Genomic DNA, 22,241 nt, shown 5'->3' with positions numbered 1-22,241 from the left:
TTATTAGATTTTAAAAGATAGGCCTAGGCGATCGATCATGTTGCCCACCATCTTAGACAACCCTAACGAAGGTTAATAAAGATGCAAAAAGAAACAAAAATCGCAACCACCCGTACAACTGCCTAACAAAGAACAAAGTTGTCGAAACCTACAATTTTCCATATACCATGGACGAGAGGACAATTTGTATTTAATATAATTATTATATTTTAAATTAATCAAATGTATTAAATAAAAAAAAAGTGAAAATACAAAAGTAAATAAAATAAAATTATTAACAACTTAAGAGGAAAGGGCTCTATATATAGACTCTGCCTTTCAATTTCCAATTTGTATTCTGATTCACTACACGATTGACATTTCCGATTTCCGCACTACACTCCTCCTCCTCCTTCTCCTCCTTTACAGTACTCGACGACTACTCATTGGCGATTACTGTCCTCCCATTGCTTCACTGCTGTGTGTTGTGACCGAAGCCTAACTGGTATTCTTTTTTTATTGATCTTTCTTTTATCTTCTAGTACCTCTTTTCTTGATATGAGTGCATCGACCACCTTGCTTTCTAAACTGTGAATAAGAACCCCATTAAAATCTGATTGTTTCCCTTTTATTTTCTGCATTTGGGAAAGTGTATAAACAAAGTGGCGTTTGAGTTGTGAATATTATTTGCTATTCTTTCTGATAATTAAGTTTATTTTTAGTTGGGGATCCGATTCTTTTTGGATATTCAAAATTTTGGGCACAAATTCTATATACAAATCCCTTTCCTATATTTGTGATATCAATCGTTTTACAGCACCCGTAGATAAAGCTCCTGCTTTTCTGAACCAAAACAAAAAGAATCTTTACATGTGATCAATCTTGATTGAACTGGTGACTAAAGTCAACGCCTTGGATTCAGGAAACAGGCTGCGTAGATAATTCAGAACTAATTTGGTGATTTGTTTGCAAGCACCTTTCGTTGACCTTTTTTTACTATCGGATAAATCAAGAAAATCTCATTCATGAAAAATCTTAACAAATTCTCTGGCACTTACTTTGTTGTTATATAAACTTGGATGAAGAAGTTGTCCTTGTTAATGGTAAGAACCCGAATCTGAAAATATATATCTGAAAACAAAACACATCCGTTAATATATAATTACAATGATTTTTTGCAAATACTTTAAAATTACATTACCCAAGAACTCGTATATAAAATAGTTTAATGTAGATATTTATTTTAGAGATAGAGTGAATACAAGCATGCGACAAGGTCACTCCGTTTGACATTTTCTTTATATTTCTGTTTTTATGGTTTAAGCTAGACAAGGTTAATTTGGTCATTTATTAGGAATTATAGTATTCGCTTTAATCCGTTAGTTGACAAAGCGATTGAGGGTGACTCAGAGCAGCTTGTATGTCATGCTGTGACTCTCAACATGTTAGTATATACTACATATATATAGCTATATGTCCATTGATGTACAAATATAAATTCGTCACATCTTGTAATATTCATTTCACTCATTCATCGAAATCTTTAATTCACAGCAACTTGGGTGCTTCCGCATTCATCACGATCAATATCAAAAGGCAATGTCTTCTTCAGTGGTAAACCTTAAAAACCATCTAATTCCTCTTGAAGAGATCAACCATGCCACAGACAACTTCAATCCCCAAAGACGTATTGGAAGCGGTGGATTTGGTGATGTTTACAAAGGAATACTCTCTAAACGCACAGCAGCTTTCAAACGCCTAAAACCGGGTAGCTACCAAGTACAAGAGGACTTCCGCAACGAGCTTGAGATGATTGCTAGATTTTGCCACGAAAACATTATATCTTTCATTGGTTATTGTGATGAAGCCAATGAGATGATTATTGTTTATGAGTATGCTAGTAATGGAAGCCTTGATTGGCATCTCCAAGATTTGAATAGGAGGTGTTTCATAACATGGACACAACGTCTAAAGATTTGTATAGGGGCAGCAAGAGGACTCCATTACCTACACTTGGGTCTTGGGGAGAGCGACAGAGTAATACACAGAGACATTAAGAGTGCCAACATATTGTTAGATGACAAAATGGTAGCAAAAATTTGTGATTTTGGTTTGTCCAAATTTGGTCCCAAAAATCAGCCAAATGGCCAACTCTACACAAAGGTTTCGGGTACCCACTTTTACTTGGATCCCACTTACCATGAAAGCGGTATTCTCAATAAAGCGTCAGACGTATACTCATTTGGGGTTGTAATGTTTGAAATGCTTTGTGGGATGTTGGCTTATTATGCTAGGAGCATTGGAGGTGAAAGGCCACAACCTCTTATAAATCTGGTCCGACGATACTATGACAATGAACTAGAAAGGTTAATTGATCCGGCTATTAAAGATCAAATTGATAGTGGTTCTTTCGATATGTTTAAAGAAATTGCATATGAGTGCATTAGTTTCAATCTAAAGGAACGCCCTACTATGGGGAAGGTTGTTGAGAAGCTTGAGAAAGCATTGAATATTCAAGTAAGTTTTTATAGTTTGACCTTTTTAAAGGAAATCTAGTTTACTTTTATAAGAATGAGAACTATCATAAATTCTTCAGCAAGATGAATTGCCCCAACATTTTTCATAGATGGCATTTTTTGCTTTTAAGCAAATAGTTAAAATTAGAATAATTATCTCAAACTTCGAAATTTTGGTACAATTTTCTGCAGGAACCCCAAACGCCTGCTAGGAGTTTGCAGACAGAATTCGACAGGAATCCTCAAACACCGCCATATGAGGTAAACTAGCTAGTACAATCTATATTTAGATAATGATTTATACCGAGTTATATATATATATATATATATATATATATATATATATATATATATATATATATATATATATATTGTTGGTACATGCCCTTGAAAACACACACACACGCACACACAACACACTAGTCACGTAAATATGTATTTGAAAGTAAACTTGCAAAATAAAACTTGATTACAAATAGACCTGGCAAACGTATCGTGTCGTATCGTGTTCGTGTGGTGTCAAGACATTAAACGGGTTGAAAGGGCTTGACCCTAATGCGACCTGTTTAATTATCATGTCGTGTCTTGTCAACCTGTTTATTTTCGTGCCGGTTTCGTGTCGGGTTTCGGGTTAAGATCTAGACCTTGTAAATATGTTGTGTCATGTCTGCTTGAAAAATTTTAAAGGATGGAAACTAGGAGTTATAGATGCAAAAATGAAAAAGTTAAGCACTGGAGTTAGGAGATGGAATGAAAAAAATTTAGTAAGTTTAAAAGGTAAAATGAAAAGAGTTGAAGTTGGGGAGCAAAGGGGATAAGTGGTGGGTATGAATAAAATTCAGTAACTTTGAAAATTTGAATATTATTTCTAATTCTTGAGTTTGACCCACTACAAGTCTATAACATATAACATATTTATAAAAATATGAAATTTATAATAAATAATATATAATTAAACGGTTCATATTCAAGTCATCTTCATGTTGAATGTCTTGACCCTAACCTTACCCTTTTAATTATCGTGTCGTGTCAACCCGTTTACATAAACGTGTCAAAATCTCTAACCCTAACCCACTAATTTCGTGGCGGGTTCGTATTAGGTTTTCATGTCGTGTCATGTTTTGCCAGGTCTAATTACAAATGTCTACATCTTCCTATATGTTAAACAAAAACAAAATACTTCTATTTATACTAAATAAACAGTTGATTAATAGCTATCATCTAGCCCACGATATTATGCTAAAATGTAGCCACTCACTTTTATCTTCCATAAAACATGGTCAAAGATAAAGACCAAATCTTTTGCTGCATGTTTAGATTACAACAAACCCGATTAATCCAAAACATATATATATATATATATATATATATATATATATATATATATATATATATATATATATATATATATATATATATATATATATATATATATATAGGAAAAGTGAATATACCCTTAAGGGTATATAAGCTTAAGTACCCAAACCCACCGTAATACATCGTTTTGTTTGATATATTCATTATTAAGTTCTTAAACTTTAATTCCTAACTTGATTTAATTTCAAGATTTTCAAATTTTCACTATATCTTTCTCTTAAATCGCATCTTTTTGCTTAACACCTACTAGGTTATATATATTATAGTTGAAAATGAAAATTATGTAGAGGAAGATTGAAATTTATAAAAATATTAGACGTAAATTAAGTTAGAAGTTAAATTGTAAGAATATTGGACAATTACAATATATATATATATATATATATATATATATATATATATATATATATATATATATGATGTAAAACGACGTAATATGATGAGTTTGGGTACTTAAGCTTATATACCCTTAAGGGTATATGCACTTTTCGCTGTATATATATATATATATATATATATATATATATATATATATATATATATATATATATATATATATATATATATATATATATATTGTTGACATGAGTTTGAATTTTGCTGCAGGAGATTGCTGCTTTTATTGAATGTGTAGAGGGAGACATTGGATTTAGTTATGGTAAACCTGTTGCAGCGTGGACTATATACAAATGCCTACTCCATTGGAATTGTGTTGAAGCTAAAAAAACCATTGTGTTTGATAGAATTATTCAGATTATTATTTCAGCAATTGAGGTACGTCCTTCCGTCCTTTAGAAATAGATAAACAAATAAGTATTGATAAATCAATTGTTTTTTTTATACGGCAAACAAATTAGTCGAAGCCTCACCACAATATTTTAATGGGGGCAAGCTCAACCCTCAAGGGGATTTCCAGGGAAAACTTTTCATATATGGGTCATAATTGCAAGAGACAAATTTATTAAGTTCGAGGATTCAAACTCTTGACGTCAAACCCACATGGGTATCAAACCTAGTGCATCAATCTAGCTAGGATGGACATCACTTGCAAAAATCAAACTATTCAATAAGTGTTTATGTTAATCTAGTCATTAATCTAGTCATGCAATGTTCACTCTATGGAACAGAGGTCCATTTTATGGTTGTTATAAGGTCGAAGATAACGGAAGCATTGGCAGTCAAAGATGCGTAGAAAAGGGTAATCGGGTCGTCTTTAGATTACAATTTCAAATGGGGACTTATGTTAGGAGACGTGGTAGGGCAAACGGTTTATTAGGTAAACTGTTGTTTCAAATGCAATCTGGCAAAAGCATTGAGGAACGTGGGATTTAGCAATAATTTTAAGACCAATTTCCATAATGTGATGATGGCGACACTCAACTATACCGTTTTGTTCACTGGTATGTGGGCAGGATTTTATGAATGATCCATAACTTAAAGTATCTAAAGCCATCAAAGGATACTTGTGGTGTGGGACCCAAACACCACACTAAATCAAATCAAGAAGATTATTACTGTGAAAATTTAAATCATGTAAAGAAAGTTTGGAAGACTTTTCTAGTTGATAGGATGAACATAATGATAGAAAACAATTATTTGAAATAGGTAAGGAACAATTTGTAACAATAGAGCTAAAAGTGTGTTAGTGTGGATAACCAAGTCGTTAGTGCCAAATAACAGAAGACGCTCCGGTGGTTGTAAAAGCATCTTGCAGATGGACTTGAGTTGTGGAAGGCGAATGGAATAGAGACCATTATCACTCGGGCCTATGAATATGATAGTGTGTGTAGAGGCATCCTTCGTAACAAAGGATGAAGAATGAAATTCAAAGAAAACACTATTATCTTGACAAAATTATTGAATAGATAATAGGTTCTTTTTAATTTCAAGAACGTGAAGGATATGGGATAAGTTAAAGTTTTTATGTGGTGAAAGGGATTTTGGAAGAACCAATACGAAAGATAGGGAGCGCCTTACCTTTTCTAACACGTATTTAATCATTACCGTACTATGCTTTGAAGTTGCCTATGTTTGATAAGTTTGGTATAACATGATTGTTAGCCCTGGAAACCAGGTTGCTTGCAACAAATTTAGATCCACTTTCTAAACTAACTGCATAATTTGCATGGACTGATGAGCGATTAGTGTAGTGATTTGGACATTGAGACGAAAGATGTCCAATACCACATCTATTGCAGTGCCCGCAAACCATTTTCTGAGTTGAAGCCCATGCAAACTTATAACTAAGTTCTTTAAAAAAATTTATAACTAAGTTGAAGCCCATGCAAACTGAGAATAGGCAGACCTTCCATTATTGTTGTTACCACGGTTCTCTTCATGACCCTTGTAGTTTACACGTGAATTTCCACGACGGTTGCCACAATAATTGTTAGATGATTGTGCTGCATAGTATGTTGGAGGTGGAGCTTGAGAAAGGAAAAACTTTTGTGGAGAAGTTGGGTGTAATTGAAAACCAAGTTGTGTGCTATTTTTTGTAATTGTTAAATTGCGGTTAGAGTCCCCAGTTGATGCAGTAAAGGCTTGAGGGATTGTTGTGATTGTTAGTGTGACTTTGTTGATCATGAAGGAGACCTTGTAAATCATTGAAAGCAATATGTGGAGAACAAGCTATAGAATAGGATTTCAATCCATTGTATTCTTCTCTAAGTCTGAATATAACAAGCATTTCAAAATCCTTGTCTTTAATTGGCTCCCCAATATTAGCTAGGGCATTTACATACTCTTGGCGCGACTCAGATCGGCAATTAGATTTTGGTTTCCTTTCTTCTCAGTCTTCATGAGTTGTTTCTTCAAAATGTATTACTATCAAATTTATTTGGTGCACATGCTCGTTTAAATGCAAGCCATAAGTCATTCGATGTTTTACCTTGTACATGTTGAAAATAGGCTTCAGATATGGTGGATGTAAGAACCATTCTAACGTGGGAATCATTAGAAGTCCAGTTTAGGTAACTAGGGTTATCTATAGTGGAGTTTTCTGCTCCTGAGATGGTGTATGTAAGAAACATTCTAAAGTGGGCATCATTAGAAGTCCAATTTAGACAACTAGGGTAATCTACAGCGGAATTATCTCTTGGAATTTTCGGTGATAGAGCCTGGACCCTACCATCAACATAGCCATAGAGATTGTTAGTAATTTAGAATGGTAGAATCATTGCCTTCTAGTACCAATAATTTGTAGGTGATGGGGTGAAAGTGAATTTATGAGAATTATGAGAAATATTTTCTGCAAATGTGAATGCTTAGACAGTATCCATGATTCAGTTGGTTGTTTGTGGGATAGGATGTTGATCAGAAGAAAAATTAATGGAAGAGTTGCTAGGTTTCAGTTAAAAGCAGTAGGTTGGCCGGGAAAACTAGGCTTTGATACCAAGTTAAGTTAAGACTGAGAATTGGATGATAAGCAATTGGTGTTTGTTACATTATATGATAAATGAGAATGCCATATATATATATATATATATATATATATATATATATATATATATATATATATATATATATATATATATATATATATATATATATAGACACACACACACACACTAGACTAGACTGACATTTGATCACTAACTATGGTATAGTTATCAATCACAATATTCTAATTATGATAAATACCAATTACAATGATTTGTATATTTAACCATTCTAACAAAACATGTAGTAGAGACCGGTCTCGCTCTACTAGCTTAGTTTGGTGTTCTATGGTGTTTCTCATACTTTTCCTTCAAAAGTGCAGTCTACATCATAAAATGACTTCCCTCCATGGTTCTCAAAATCATGCACTATTTGAGTGCCTCTTTAATCCTTCTGGTCTTCGGATACATTCCACATTTGAGACCCTAAAATTCTCACAAAATGGATTCCTGTTGCACTCCTTATGGTTACCAGTGTCTTGACCCTCATATTTCTTGTGCTTATATATTTTAGATTGTTTAGTTTGACAAGTCCATATTCCATTTACACACTCCTCCGGAAACACCTTCATCCTCAAGTCTCGTATATTTCATAACATCCTATGATTGCTACTCCTTCGTCAGTCGGTCCCAAAATGTGATCCCTAGAATCTCTAGCAACACTGTTCACCACTACTGTTTTCCTTCCTTCCAATCTCGATAGTGACCTAACGACCTTTGTGGAACCCTCTCTATATGTGACCACAACCGATGATAGTATCTCATCTAGTCCTTCCCACAAGATTATTCCCAACTTATATCTCTTTACCCAAATCTAAAATGCAAAAATACCATAATATCTTGTTGCCTTACACACCTCTCCTACCACTGACATAGATAAACAAACATGTTTTAGGTAAATTTGTTGAGCAACACAGGGCTATGACTAATGACTACGATGCTCTTTTTAAGAATAGTACATGGTATTTGGTTCTTTATTATGTTGGTTTGAATGTTTTCGATTTCTAATCCTTCCCACCAGCAACCTCGTATCGACTACAAAGAGACCTTTAGTCCTTTTACGAAGCCTACCACCATACAAAATGTTCTCTATATATTCTTTTCTCAAGGTTCTTTTCGCCAATTAGATATTCGAAAGGATTCTTGTATGGTGACTTCACTAAGACAATTTAGATGTAAAAACTCACATCTTTGTTGACAAGTCTTGTTCATATCTTGTTTATCTCATTCACCACCCTCTCCATGGACTTAAAGGTGCATCTCTTTCCTAGTTCCATCGATTCTTACATGCTTTACTTTCTCTTTGATTTATCGGCTCAAACATTGACACTTCTTTGTTCATGAAGACCATGGTAATGTGCTCTTATCAGGGACGGACATAGGAATCGACAGTAGGTGTGGCCGAATTTTTTCGTATAAACATAATATAAAACCAAAAAATAATTCATTACGTCTAATACAAATAAGCGATCCATTACATACAAGTTAAAAACGAACAACAATCTATCATCTATTACAATTTAAATTTGTCCTCTTCATGCGGACATCTTTTGAAACTGTTCCATTACCTTTTCATTCTCAACATTCACAAGTGCTTGGGTCTCAACATAGCAAAACAACGCATCATTAAAAAACTCATCGCCAATCTTGTTGCGTGAGTCGGTCTTCAATATTTTCATTTTTAAAAAACATCTTTCTACACTTGCGGTTGCTACGGGTAATATCAAAGCCAACTTTAAAAACTTATAAATCAAAGGATAAGACAAATGTTTCCCCGTACTAACCATCAAACGAGAAAGCTCGGAACTTTCTTTAAATGTGGTAAAACGCTGATCTTTGATGCAAGAGTAATAAAATATCTCAAGTTGTCCTTCAAGATCTATGAAATCTAAATCATCAAAGTCATACTTGTACAATTTAGCCAACTTCAACAACTTTGATTTGTCAAATTGTGCTAACGAATCACAAGGGCTCAAAGCACCCATGTATAAGTTTCATATCCACCACCGTGTTGAAGATTTCAACCTCAATATGAAATCCGTCGGTCTTTATGGTCGTGTGGTTTCACGCACCAACATAAAAATCCTCCATTTCCAAAGTAACAATATTATGTGTTTGACAAAAAAAAAATGATACCTTTGGCAAAATGCTAGCAAACCCCATGTCTCTTAAAGATTGCAATGCATCCATTGTCCCTCTAACCATTGAAGTTGCTTCTAAAATGTCTAGATCTTTTTTTGAAGTTGCTTTGATAGTGTATCCGTGAGGCATAAAATGTCATACATCATATATAAGTAAGACATGAACTCATAAGATTTAAAATATGCTAAGATTCCGGACGCTTGTTGAAGGTTTGCCAATGACCCTCCATCTACTTTCACAAATTCTAAGACTACAAGAACATCCGTAAACAATTTCATCAAACTTCAGAGTGTGTCGAAATGTGAACCCCATCTTGTATCTCCGATCGAACAAGTGTAGTCTCTTGATTTAAGCCTCTTCCGTTTCAAGTTCACTACTACACAAGACTTTTTGCACCGTTTTTGTTGCTTGTTCCCGTAGTAAGTCTTTTCTTTTACACGAGGCACAAATAACATTAACCACCAACGAAATTTGCTCAAAAAAGTCATTAACACCATCATGCTTCTTTGCTACAGCTACAACCACTAATTGAAGTTGATGTGCAAAACAATGTACATAAAAAACTGTATCATTCTCTTGTAATATCAAAAGTCGTAGATTGTCGAACACAGTTAGTCTCGATCTTTTTTTTTTTTTTTCCTTTTGCTTCTGTCAATCCAAACTCCAATTCTCCTAATTGGATGAAAATATCCAATTATCCAAATGCCATTGGGCTATTTTAGTTTTTGTTGGGCTAAAACTAAAAGAATCTTTGGACTATTAATTAATAAGTTTAAGTTGTAAATTTTTAGGCTTGGTTGATCCAATAGAGTGGCAAATTTTTGTTACGTAGTTGCCAGTTTTTTTATGTAGCTACCGATTTTTTTTATGTAGTTGCACAATAAGTAAAAAAAATCGAAAACTTTTCCACTACATAGACGGCAACTAGGTGTTGCCAGTGCCACACCGGTCACCAAGTCAAAACCGTCCTTGGCTCTTATACATGTTTATCTATGTTGATGCCATTAGCATCACTAACTCTATAGAAGTTCCACGCATAAGTACTAGACTGTCCTCTAAATTTGCTATATAGGATTTAGGACCCTTGTATTACATTTTGGGTGTGCATGTATCAAAATGTGACAATCGAGATCAAGAATAAGGGGTATGCAAGATTTCATGTTGGTGATGCCGCAGGGTGTCTCGATCGACTAGAGGAGGAGGAGGGGCCACCAGACATTGTTTTCCGATCATAGTGTTATGGAAATGATGATCGGCATAGTGGTGGAGGAGAGAGAATGTAAGATACCTTAGTAAGAAAGGATTAATGGCTAGATACCTAGCAGAACCATATTTTCCTAAAACTTGACCTCTCTAATTAAACAACAAAATAAAAATTGGTCTCTGTAATTAAATAACAACATATATTTGAGATATATTTCTATTGTAATGATGGTTCACCTCAATGCAGGATAAAGATAATAATGATCTAATGGCGTATTGGTTATCAAATGCATCTACTTTGTTATTCTTACTCCATAAGACTCATCAACCTCTAACTTTGCCACCAACGGTATTATATTTTATCTTATCATTTGCTATATTTTTTAACTTGCATATATATATTTATGTCCCATGACATGGTTTTCTATTTCTTTATTAAGGGATTTCATTCATCCCAATCTCCTGAGGATGATCTTGCTGAGGCTGAGCATGACCCTGAACTTCAGGTAGTACAACAAAGTGAAGCTATTCATTGTCAGAAATCAAGTTAATACATAACATTAGTTATTCATTTACCATCTACATTAATCTAGTCTACTTGACTATAAGCAATATACGAACGACTTGGTAGAGTAAATTGATTTATCGGGATAAAAAAAACGTGGGGGAACTGTTATCAAACTAAAACATGAAGGACGTGAGTGCATATCTGCAACATATTTTCCGTATGCCATCTTGTTGTGCTTGTGTTTCTGGGTGATTTAGTGGATTTTTTCTCGGTGATAAAGGAGCATAATGACCACTAAATTGATATTTCTTCAATTGACTTAAACCTTATTTTATATCTTCTTAACATAAATTAAAAATGAAGTTCATCACGTTATTTCAATTGTGATGACAGTTAACTTTATTGCAGGATCAAATTGATAATCAGATGGCATGCTGGTTATCATGTGCATCTACTTTTGTATTTTTAATCCGGAAAAGTCTAAAACTTGATAGTGCAGCTTCAATTCAGAAACCAATGTCACCAACTTTGGTAAGTGTATGATAATGGGATTGATTTTTACTCTTGTCATCTGTTATTTAATCTTTTCAATAAATAACGTTTTTTTTCAACTTATATTTATCAGTTTCGTTCATCCACATCCCCTAAGGCTGAAACTGAGGCTACACCTATAGAAGTACAACATGTTGAGGCCAAATACCCAGCTTTGCTTTTCGAGCTCCTACTAACAGAATACATAGAGAAAATGTGTGGCATTATTAGTGACAACTCGAAGAAGGAGGTGGGATCATTCCTTTCGTCAAGTATTCAGGTATATGAACTTTGATTTGATTCAGCCACAACTATAATCTTGTTGTATTAACAATTTAATATATACCTTTCTACCTTTCATTGACTTCCCAAAGTACCTATGATGACCTTATCTGTATTATAATTGTGAAATTTCAGGCTTCAAAATCGGGAATACAAGAACATCATAGTTCTAAAAATCACTGGCATGGCATTGTTGACTATCTCAACACTCTTCTCAAAACATTCGAAGCAAATTTTGTATGTGCATTTCCATGGCCTCGTGTTCATTAGATAAATATTAGGATATACTTACTACAGTTGAAGTTCCATTTCCAATCCTCACTGGAATAAAAACATGGGCTTAAATTTTTAATATTTTGTTAGATTGCAATTGTTCAAAAGATATTATTTTGCCAAGCTTTTTCATATAGTTTCCTTTCAGGTGCCTACCATAATTGTTAAGAAGATACTCACTCAAATATTCTCATATATCAATGTGCAACTCTTTAATAGGTCTTTTGTTACTCAACTTTTGCTTATTTCTCCAGTCGTTTTCTTGGTTTCCTATTATAAATATACTTTTTTTATCTTCATTTTGCAGTTTTCTTCTTTACCCAGAGTGTTGTTCCATTGCCAATGGGCGCTATGTGAATGAAGGTTTAGCAGAGCTGAAGCTGTGGTGTCGTGAGGCAACGGAAAAGGTAATTCTATACTTTTTTTTGACATTTCTCATGTTTAGTATATTTATGCTTCGTGCAACATCATATTTCATGGAAACCAAGGTATTTTCTTTTGGTTCTGAAAAACTATGGAACATAATAAAGTGTGAAATATCATCAAGCATTATCAACTGCATTTTTTATAACAAACTAAGGAAAATGAGACAGTAAACATAAATGTGTATCCAGTTCCTTGCAACGTTGCTCATGTGTCACGTCTTTTATGAAAGCAACTTATCATTGGATCAAACAAAGAATAGATGAACAATTGAAAAACAAAGAATGATGTTTTTGTTGGGTAATCTTGACATGTGTAAATGGATCACGGGTTTATTTATTTTCAGCATATTAATTAGATTTAAAGTTGTGGTCAATTGTTTATTTTTCCTTTTGCCAGTCCTTAGGAAATATATAGAGTGTCGGGTGACTTATTCTTATGTACGTTGGTTGGATGTTAGCCTATTTAAGGCACTTTTGGATGATGAATTAATAAAGCAACCTGCAGTCTTTCCATATATTTTTTTTCTTTTCTTTCTTTCTTGAACATCACACTTCACTTTTTTTCCTTATTTGAAGAGTTTTTTTTTTTATTCAAAGGAAGAAGCTTCATCTCCTACATTTCTTATGCAGTAATTACAAACTTGATTATTCATAATTCTACACTCATCCGTAGTGTGTGTGTGTATATATATATATATATATATATATATATATATATATATATATATATATATATATATATTTGATAACTGTCAGTTGACAATCATGAATTTGATAGTTACTAAGAGCATCCATAATGATAAGTTCAATCGGAAAGTTGAATGAGGTAGCAAGTCTATTTGTCATTTAATAGATTAAACTCTATCATAGTGAGATGCCAACTTGACATTCAATGGATTTGAACATTGAACTCTTCAATGCGTATAAATGAATGTTTTTAATTCTTAAATATATACTATAAATTAGCTTTTTGTAATTTTCTATTGAATTTTGTAGTTCAATGCATTGTAAAAAATGATAGCATTGTATGAAATATAAAAAAAAATGGTGTGTCAATCTGTTAAACTCTATAGAGTTCAATATATTGTGGATGCCCTAGTTTTCAGTACAATGGTTCAAGATATAACGTGACACTAGTACTTACTATATGATACTTACAATATTCTACATAGTAGGTTTAGCTTAACTTTAGCAATTTCACTTAAGCTAAACTCAATCCATTCTAACCTTTTCTTTTAACCGACACCAACTTGTAAGGGTTTAGAATTCAAGTTCTTGAAATCTCCTTTCTTCGATGCATTATTTCATCATACAATTCCAAAATTGTTATAGAAAGCGTCATCAATAGCAACAAACATATCCTTATTTTCTGTCAAATTGTTCCGCACGTCATCCATCACAAGTGTATCACTCTAAAAAATGACCAAATATTGTTTCGACCTCCTTGGACTCATTCTCATTCATAAACTTTGCATCGTTACTTTCATCTTCTTGCCTTTTCTTCTAAAATTTCATTGTGTGCCTAAATTTATGACAATAATAACATTGTATTTCTTAATAATACAATGGTTCAAAATATAAAGATTCAAACAGGTACTTACTATATGTTATATGCTACACATGAGTTCTAGCTTAACTTTTAACACTTACACCAGCGTTTGGTTATTGTAGGATCTAATTTTTTTTTTTTTTTTTTGTGTATTACAGTATGCAGGGTCATTGTTCGATGAACTTAATCATGTTAGACAGGCTACTCAATTCTTGGTATATTTTTTTCTAAGTTGAATATTAGAGGTTCTAGTATTGTTTGCTTTTCTCCAAAATCAATTATTTCAAATGGTTCATTGTTCTATGTAACAACAGTACTAAAATTTTTTATGATTCTCAGATTATACGCAGCAAATGGGAGATATCATACAAAAGGATCAACAATCTATGCTCTGTAAGTTTCTCACTCTCATACACATACATGATAACATGCTCTGTAAGTTCCTCAATCTTACACTGAAATCCATTTGTCGAAAATATATGGACATTGGTACCTTAATGGAACACGTAAAACTCAAACACTTTTAACATCGAAATAAGCTAGTGAAATACGATGGAGAAAGGCATTGAAACATGAAGAGAGAAAGAGAGTGCAATCAAAACAGAACTTTTATTGAACACAATATCAACAACATTACAAAGGCACATATAGACACATCTATATACAGCATTGCACCCCCCTTCAACTTATGGCTGTTGAAATAACTATCTCCGTCTAGAATTAACTTCCTTAATAACTAATTATAACTACCCAATAATTAACTACCAACTATAACTAATTATTGATAATTATCAAACTAACCTTCAAGTAGTCTAGATTACATTTCAACAAAATATACAAGGTTACAACATTTAAACTTCGAGTTGGTACACCATCTATCAGTCTAAAACAAAACTCTCCTAGTTCTAATTTAATCCTGTTTAATACCAAAATCTTAATATCACTCGCCAAGGTCTTTGCTACTTCGGGTTTTGTTGTTGAACAAACCTTCATTTCTTTGTTTCAAAATTGTCCATACAAGAGCAAAATTGATCACCTGGGCACAAAATTTTACTTGGTTAGGCATGCTCGTAACATCACCAATATCACCATGTTAAAAATAATCAACAATAATAGAAAAGTCATGTCACCACTATCCGAGCAATGACCTAAGTTCCTTAATCGTGAAGCAACAAATAAAAAGATGTTCTTTTGTTTCGGGGATGGTATGGCATAAAGGAAAGAGTATTGAATTAATGTTGACACCATGCAATGTTCCACTAGTTTGGTTGTGTGGGTAATCTCCCATGCCTCATTCTCTAAACCAAGATGTAAAACTCAACATTGACCACATGCAACCTTCTCGGTCAAAAAAAGTATCCAACTCATGTTTAGTACTTTGGTGTCGGATCAAATTATTGGGCATATAAATAGCACTCACATTGTTACAATACACAACATTTCTTTGCCAAGAGGGTTTGAAAGTTGAAACAAAAAATTACATAACGAGAATGTTTCAGACACTACACTTGTTATTCCTTGATATTCGTCATAGGAACTAGACTAGGAAAAAATTGCTTTTCGTTTGGAATACCTCGAGGCGAGGCTATCTCCAAAAAAGATACAATACTCAGAATTCGATCACCAAGTAACCGAACATCCCCCAAATTCGTGTCCCAGTATACATAATGAGTGGGAAATTCTTGTACATAGTTGTTATTGAAAATAAAAAGTACATTTGACATATTGGTAATCAATCTAAGGGATTGAATATGTTCTTCTTAGTGATCATGCTTAAATGAACTAATTTCTTGAGCCATATATTTGATTTTTGGTCTCCTAGAAGTATGTTCTTGAAGAGCTCCAACAAGCCTTCTATGTACCATAGGATCAGGAGATTTGAAAGTGGCACTCAGTTTCCAGTTTCCAATAGGTATCAACCGGAGTATGGATGGCGTTACATGATGGCTTGTTGACATGTGCTGAAATTTTCTAATCATATTTTTCTTGTAAGAAAAATAAACTGTAAGGTTTTTGTGAAACTGAACTTCCCAAAAATAATGAAGGCCCAAACTTTCATTGCACATTCACATCCCAAGTTCTATGGTGATAGTCGTTTGTAATATGAGTGGATAAAGAGATGGGAATTATAAAGTCGACATACAATTTTAATATGCAATGCTCGGTTCGTCTTAAAAAATAAACAAATTATTGCTCTATTTTCTTTGAGTGAAACCAATATATGCAATAAATATCGTAGAATGTTGTTACCAAGCTCATGGAGCTTGCTTCAATCCATAGAAAGAATGCTTCGGTCAACATACATGGCTTAAGACCTAATCATCATTAAACCCTTGTTGATGGATATAGATTGTTTCACAAAAATACCCATGCAAGAAGGCATTCTTAACATATATGGTTAATCTAGATCCTAAACGCTAAGGAGACTTATTCTAAGAGCAATTCTTAACCATTGCAATAAAAGTCTCCATGAAACCGAGGCCAACATGTTAGTTATGTCATTAGAAACCACTCGTGCTTTGTATCTCTGAAGAGACTTGTTAGTTTAAATTTTGTGTGTAAAATTCCATATATAGGGAGTAACATTGACATCTTAAGGCGAAAGGACAAGTTGTGTCATTGTTGGATTTTAGGAGATGTGGGACTTTATTTCTAGCAAGACACTTATTTTACGATACTATGAGGTGGCATTTTATAGACCAAAGAAGGGGCCATATAATAGTATTCATGGGAAGCATCATGTGATAGAGGAGGAAGGTCAGGGAAATGATTTGAAGGCGTGACCGGATTATCTTCCTTGTTTGAGGTGTGTCAAGTTTTGGATGGCAAAAAAGAAGAATGTTTTTTCTTATATGAAATGGATGGAGATAAGGAAATGTTTTACGACCATGGTATAGCATCAATAACCCCAATTATGAGAAGGCTAGAGTAACCAAAAAAGACACAACGTCTAAGACATAAGAAACAATTTGTGCCGGGGAAAGGAATTATGAAGAAAACAAAGGAAACCAAAGACTCTAAGATTAGCACATGATGGTATTTTTAGATAGATATGTGATGTAGGAGATGAAAGTTTAAGGATTTTAGAAAAATAGTATTGTCTAAATAAGTAGCCATATGGATTGAATATGGAAAAATTGATGATAAAGGTGAGCGTAAAAAGGAAGGGTGTGAGACATATTGGATTAAGGTACGGAGTGTACGTTTGCTTTTCCAATTTCCACTATGTTTCCGAGTTCAACTTAACGAGGAAAAAGAGGGAAATTGATGGAAATGAGAAGAAAGTAAAAGAAATTGGTGTTCCCGAGTTTCATTAAATAAATGAAGAAATTGGTGTTCCCGAGTTTTATTAAAGAAATGAAGAAATTAGTGTTCCTGAGTTTCATTAAAGAAAGTAAGTGAAAAGAAAGTTAAAGGGAATGGATGGAAAACTTTTTATCCTAACTTTCCTTCCAATTTGGAATGATTTGTAGAAAAATGAACAAAATGTTTAATTTTTCGTTTCATTTTTCTCCAACTCGGGAACACAAAATATAATTTTATTTCCCTTTCCTTTTTCTTCTTTTTCCATTCTTAATTTCCTTCTCCTTATTTTATTTTCTTTTCTAAAACATAGGAACTAGGCCTCCTACCCGTAGACGTAGGTCAACTCGACCGGACCACGTAAATACTGTCTTTGTGTACTTTTGGTTTTTCTTGTTATCCGCATTACTTCCTAACAAGAGTTATCATAATTTGGCAAGTGACATCAGATTTGTTCCTAGTCTTGACAAGTATCGTCTGTCTCCATAACATGTCTCCCTAACAACATCCCGTTAGTTTGATCACTATCTAGAAATACTTCACATATACTAAAGAGATAAATTCTTTTGAGAAAAACTATCACCAAAATAGGATTTTTAACTAAGTTTCAAACAAGAAAAACATTGTTAAAAGAAAAAGGAGGATAAGGAGTGAAGAGTCAACTTTCACCAAAAGCAATACTAGGAATGGTCAATCCAACCATTTATGATGAGTATTGCATAAGTTAAAAAGATTTAGAGCGTACCTTGGTTAGATGGTATATGTAAACTTGTGCCCGAGTCCATATAATACTCATCATAAGGATTGTTTAAGGATACTGGTTTAAATGCAACATCAATTTTGGGTCTAAGATGTCACTTAGTTAGGTCGACGGGGAGCGAAGCAACATGATGTCTAGTCAAATGCGAGTGTCATTGGAGATGTCACAAGCATTAAGAATTGTCGTTTCCTCTGTTGGAATGTCCACCGCGACAACCTTGCTGTTGGCGGCCTCCAAGACCACATTTAGAGTTGTGATTTGAGAAGCCAAATTAGGAGAAGAACTTAGGAGAGGTGTTGGAGGCGTGACGCAGAGGTTGAGATGCTTTGGCAGCGAGAAGAGTCATAGGGAATCTTCAATCACGCATTAAGAGGCCAAAAGTCAAGGCAAGATGTGTGATGCATGTTGTGCTTGCATCACACACTCGAGGCATCGATTATTGTCAAAATACTTGCAATTTAATTCCACAAAACATATTTTACCTTCTAAATACTTAATAATAATAAAAAAACATTTATCTTTAACCAGAAGTAGTTCCAAAACAAACATTAAAGCCATAACAAGTCCGGTGAATCTTGAATATCAAAACAATAAGTAGTTCCAAAAGTGACGGAATAAATCAGAAATAGTGTATAGTGTTATGGTAATTAGCAATTAGCAAAAATTAGAAAGAAATCAAGTCGTCAACAAATAAAAAAATCATAAACAAGTATATATTGTATAGCAATTAACAAAATTCAGAAACAGTACAGTATATAGGGTAAAGTTTTATAGTGTAACAAAATCGGAAACAATGTAAAAACCAGCAACAATTAGTCAATTACAAGAATCTAAAACAAGAATAACAAATATCAGAAACAAAATAGTGTTATAGTGTAGCAAAACTCAACAACAATTTCAATAATCAAGTACAATTATAAAAATCAGCATCACATGCAAGCAGAAATCAATCCCGATTACAAAAATCAGCAAAAAAAACAAGCTAAAAAAACTCACTTAGCAATCGAAATCTGGAGATTAGACTACCAACTCCACAAGTGCAATTAACAACCCACTTTCGACTTCTGATTAAAACAATTCACGAAGGGATAAAGTGTTGTTTAGGAATTATATTGGATGTCTAGTACTGAACTTTTCAAAGGGGTAGTAGTTCTTAAAGGATACTTCAATTCATTTTACTGAAATGATACATATGATTGGGTGCATATACATATGTGGTTTCTAACTCCCACTCTGATTCTCTATTAATTCCAGATTCTAAGTGTCTCGCAGTTGCATAAAATATGTACAACTGCGTGTTTCCAAGACAAGAATTACTTAGGTGGTGGATTTGATGAAGTAAGTGCAATATATGAAATTTCATATTTAATTATGGAACTAAAAAGATTTTTTTATTTTTATTTTTGTGATATGATCCATAAATTACCCTGTCCATTATATTATCTTAAAACTGCAGGTTATTGCAAGCCTTGCCATACAGGCTGAAGATCATAATAATGCTTCAAGTGATTCCCTTTTATTGAAAGACAGTTCCAGGTATAAAGCTTGGTGTTTTCTTTTAGGAGTGTTATGTTAAATGCGACCAAAATTCAGAATTTAAATAGGAGTCACTCATGATCACATTAATCTTCTTTAAATTCCTCGTACAAGAGAACATATTAAAGATAAATCTTTTAAACATCCGTTAAATTTATAATGAGTCTCTTTCTTTGCGACAGAAACATTAAAAACTGGATTTTTATAGAAAAGATGAATAACAAATTAAATGCTATTGGAAGATGGGGAATAGAGTGGTTATTTAACTTGATAAATTCTCCTTTTCAGGATATGTGACTTATCTCTAAATAATAAATTAAAATACTACAAATTAAATGCATGTAACAAATTAACATTTTTCTTATAAAATCCAGCATACATTTCTCTGTTGATGACCTCGCTGATTCCTTGCGAGTAGAAGATTTTGCAAATGTTAATCCTGCCATTGGGCTTGCCAAGTATCCAGGCTTCGAATTTTTGTACAACTGAAGATCAGAACGTTTTACTTTTTCTCAAGGTATAAGCATATTCATTGCATGTATGTAAAACTAGGAGACAAGGATATCGTGTACAAGTGTCAAATATGCAACGTATTTACATTTTTATCCAAAACAAACACCATAATTTCTTTTTTATGTAAATAAAAAATGCATTTAATAAACAAGTATACATATTGCTGATATTGGGAGTACTCATGAAAGGACAAGCTACACCCGTAAGGTGTTGTCCCCGTTAGTTCAAGTGGAGATATGAGGATCCTTTCCAAAAAAGTTGTCCATCGCCATGCTTTTCATTCATGGCATGCTCATACAACGCCTACAATTTACCAAAAAAAGATTGTGTTATTATAAACAAATTTGAAAAAATAAACGAATACATCACACAAAATATCTAAAAAGGATAAAGTTACATATATCTCCAAAGACCCTATTTGCAATCCACTCAACATACTTGGTCCCATCCATCTCTCCATACTCCAATGCCACCTTTGAACTATATGATGTGCGCTTCCTTATAAAGTTTTCCCCATTTAGGCTCACGCCCAAACTTCTTCAAAAAAATATATAATTAATGTAATACGTATTAAAATAAAAATAGATTACTAATTTTTACAAATATATTTAGCTTATCAGGTTAATGTGATGTTCGTCAATGGTAATCGTGTGTACGAAAGAAGATATTCACAATATTGTCAGTTATATGTAATATGGAGATGAATTTATTGTTTTCCAACTAAAATAACCTAATAGTTTTTGTTTAGTCTTTATCAAATTGGTATCAGAGCAATGATTATGGTATGAACATTATTTATCGGATGACAGTTCACGTTGTTGTTCACCGGAATTATTGTTTACGTTTTATTGTTCATCGAGTGATTTTCATGTTCTTATTGTCCACGTTACTGTTCATTGAGCACTATTCACAATGACAAACCTAGTTAATCGTTCCGACAACACTAAAGATTCAACCTCCTATGGTGATCATGACCGATTGGAACATATGAAGTGGTAGATTAATTCGATCAAGGCGGATGTAGAAAATAGACAAGAGATTGCCAATCAAAGGCATGTGGAACTGATAGAATTGCTCTAGAAGGTTTCACAACCCTCTAGCCTACCACCACCGATTTCTTCATCAACAAGTTAACACCTTGACCGTTGGCATCATCAAAACTACCACCACCACCTCTCAGATCACCACCAACGTTGTTCCAGTTGGTGAGAACCACATAACCTTTCTCGGCATATTCTTCTCAGCCAAATGCAGTCATTAACTCCTATGGTGATACCAATATCCATCCTTATGCATACCAGACCGAATTTTAGCACACACTTGTCGAACGGGTGGTTCCAACACTATCCTCACGTTGCTGAGTTTGGAAGGGAGGATCAAAGGGTCCAACCCACACCATTCACATATGGGGACGTATCGGGTTCATGTAATGGACGAGGTTACCTACTTGGACACGAGGTGGGGGAGACCAAGATGAACCCAGGGGATATAACGGGGGTCATGTATTCAACCACGATCCTATGGTGGCCACAACAATGGCGGAGGGGGGCTACCAAGAACAAATTTGTTCCTACGAAAAGTCGAAGATGTCATTGTTTCAAGGTGAAGATGCATTATGATGGATATACAAGGGTGAACGTTATTTTTAGATCCATGGTTAGGTTTTGTCCATAAAAAACTCGAGGTCACAGTAGTGTGTTTGGAGGGACCAGTGTTGGCTTGGTATTGTTGAAGTGAGTAGTGTCCACCATGTTGTAGTTGGGACAAACTTAAAATTAGACTACTTGGCCAGTTTCATCCTTTGCAAGATGGGAGTTTTCATGAACAATTACTGGCCCTTACTTAAGAAGGTACTATACAAGTGTGTGTCAACATGTTCAAAGAGTTGGCAGCCCAACGAGTTGGTT

The 22,241-nt window shown here is 33.8% G+C and overlaps 1 protein-coding gene across 1 annotated transcript; it reads left to right on the top strand.

Annotated features, from left to right (window-relative positions):
- Positions 1–328: 328 nt before the first annotated feature.
- On the top strand, positions 329–20,485 carry LOC111921412 (myosin-11). The gene is made up of 16 exons (XM_023916992.3): positions 329–484; positions 1,534–2,496; positions 2,688–2,756; positions 4,479–4,646; positions 10,902–11,003; positions 11,095–11,160; positions 11,571–11,693; positions 11,788–11,973; positions 12,111–12,212; positions 12,397–12,467; positions 12,556–12,655; positions 14,381–14,437; positions 14,562–14,615; positions 19,540–19,623; positions 19,742–19,821; positions 20,196–20,485. Exons 2-16 carry the CDS (start codon positions 1,579–1,581, stop codon positions 20,308–20,310), a joined length of 2,295 nt encoding a protein of 764 aa, XP_023772760.1. The 5' UTR covers positions 329–484; positions 1,534–1,578; the 3' UTR covers positions 20,311–20,485.
- The last annotated feature ends 1,756 nt before the right edge of the window (positions 20,486–22,241 follow it).

Source organism: Lactuca sativa, chromosome 1 (genome assembly GCF_002870075.4).
Source record: "Lactuca sativa cultivar Salinas chromosome 1, Lsat_Salinas_v11, whole genome shotgun sequence".
Lineage (NCBI taxonomy): Eukaryota > Viridiplantae > Streptophyta > Magnoliopsida > Asterales > Asteraceae > Lactuca > Lactuca sativa.
The sequence above is the reverse complement of the archived record's forward strand: the minus strand, read 5'-3'. Positions and strand labels throughout refer to the sequence as shown.

Coding starts and splice junctions, on each gene's coding strand:
- LOC111921412 (XM_023916992.3), top strand. CDS start 1,579: ATGTCTTCTTCAGTGGTAAACCTTAAAAACCATCTAATTCCTCTTGAA. Junction 4,647..10,901: donor TTATTATTTCAGCAATTGAG/GTACGTCCTTCC, acceptor ACCTCAATGCAG/GATAAAGATAATAATGATCT. Junction 11,004..11,094: donor CTCTAACTTTGCCACCAACG/GTATTATATTTT, acceptor TTCTTTATTAAG/GGATTTCATTCATCCCAATC.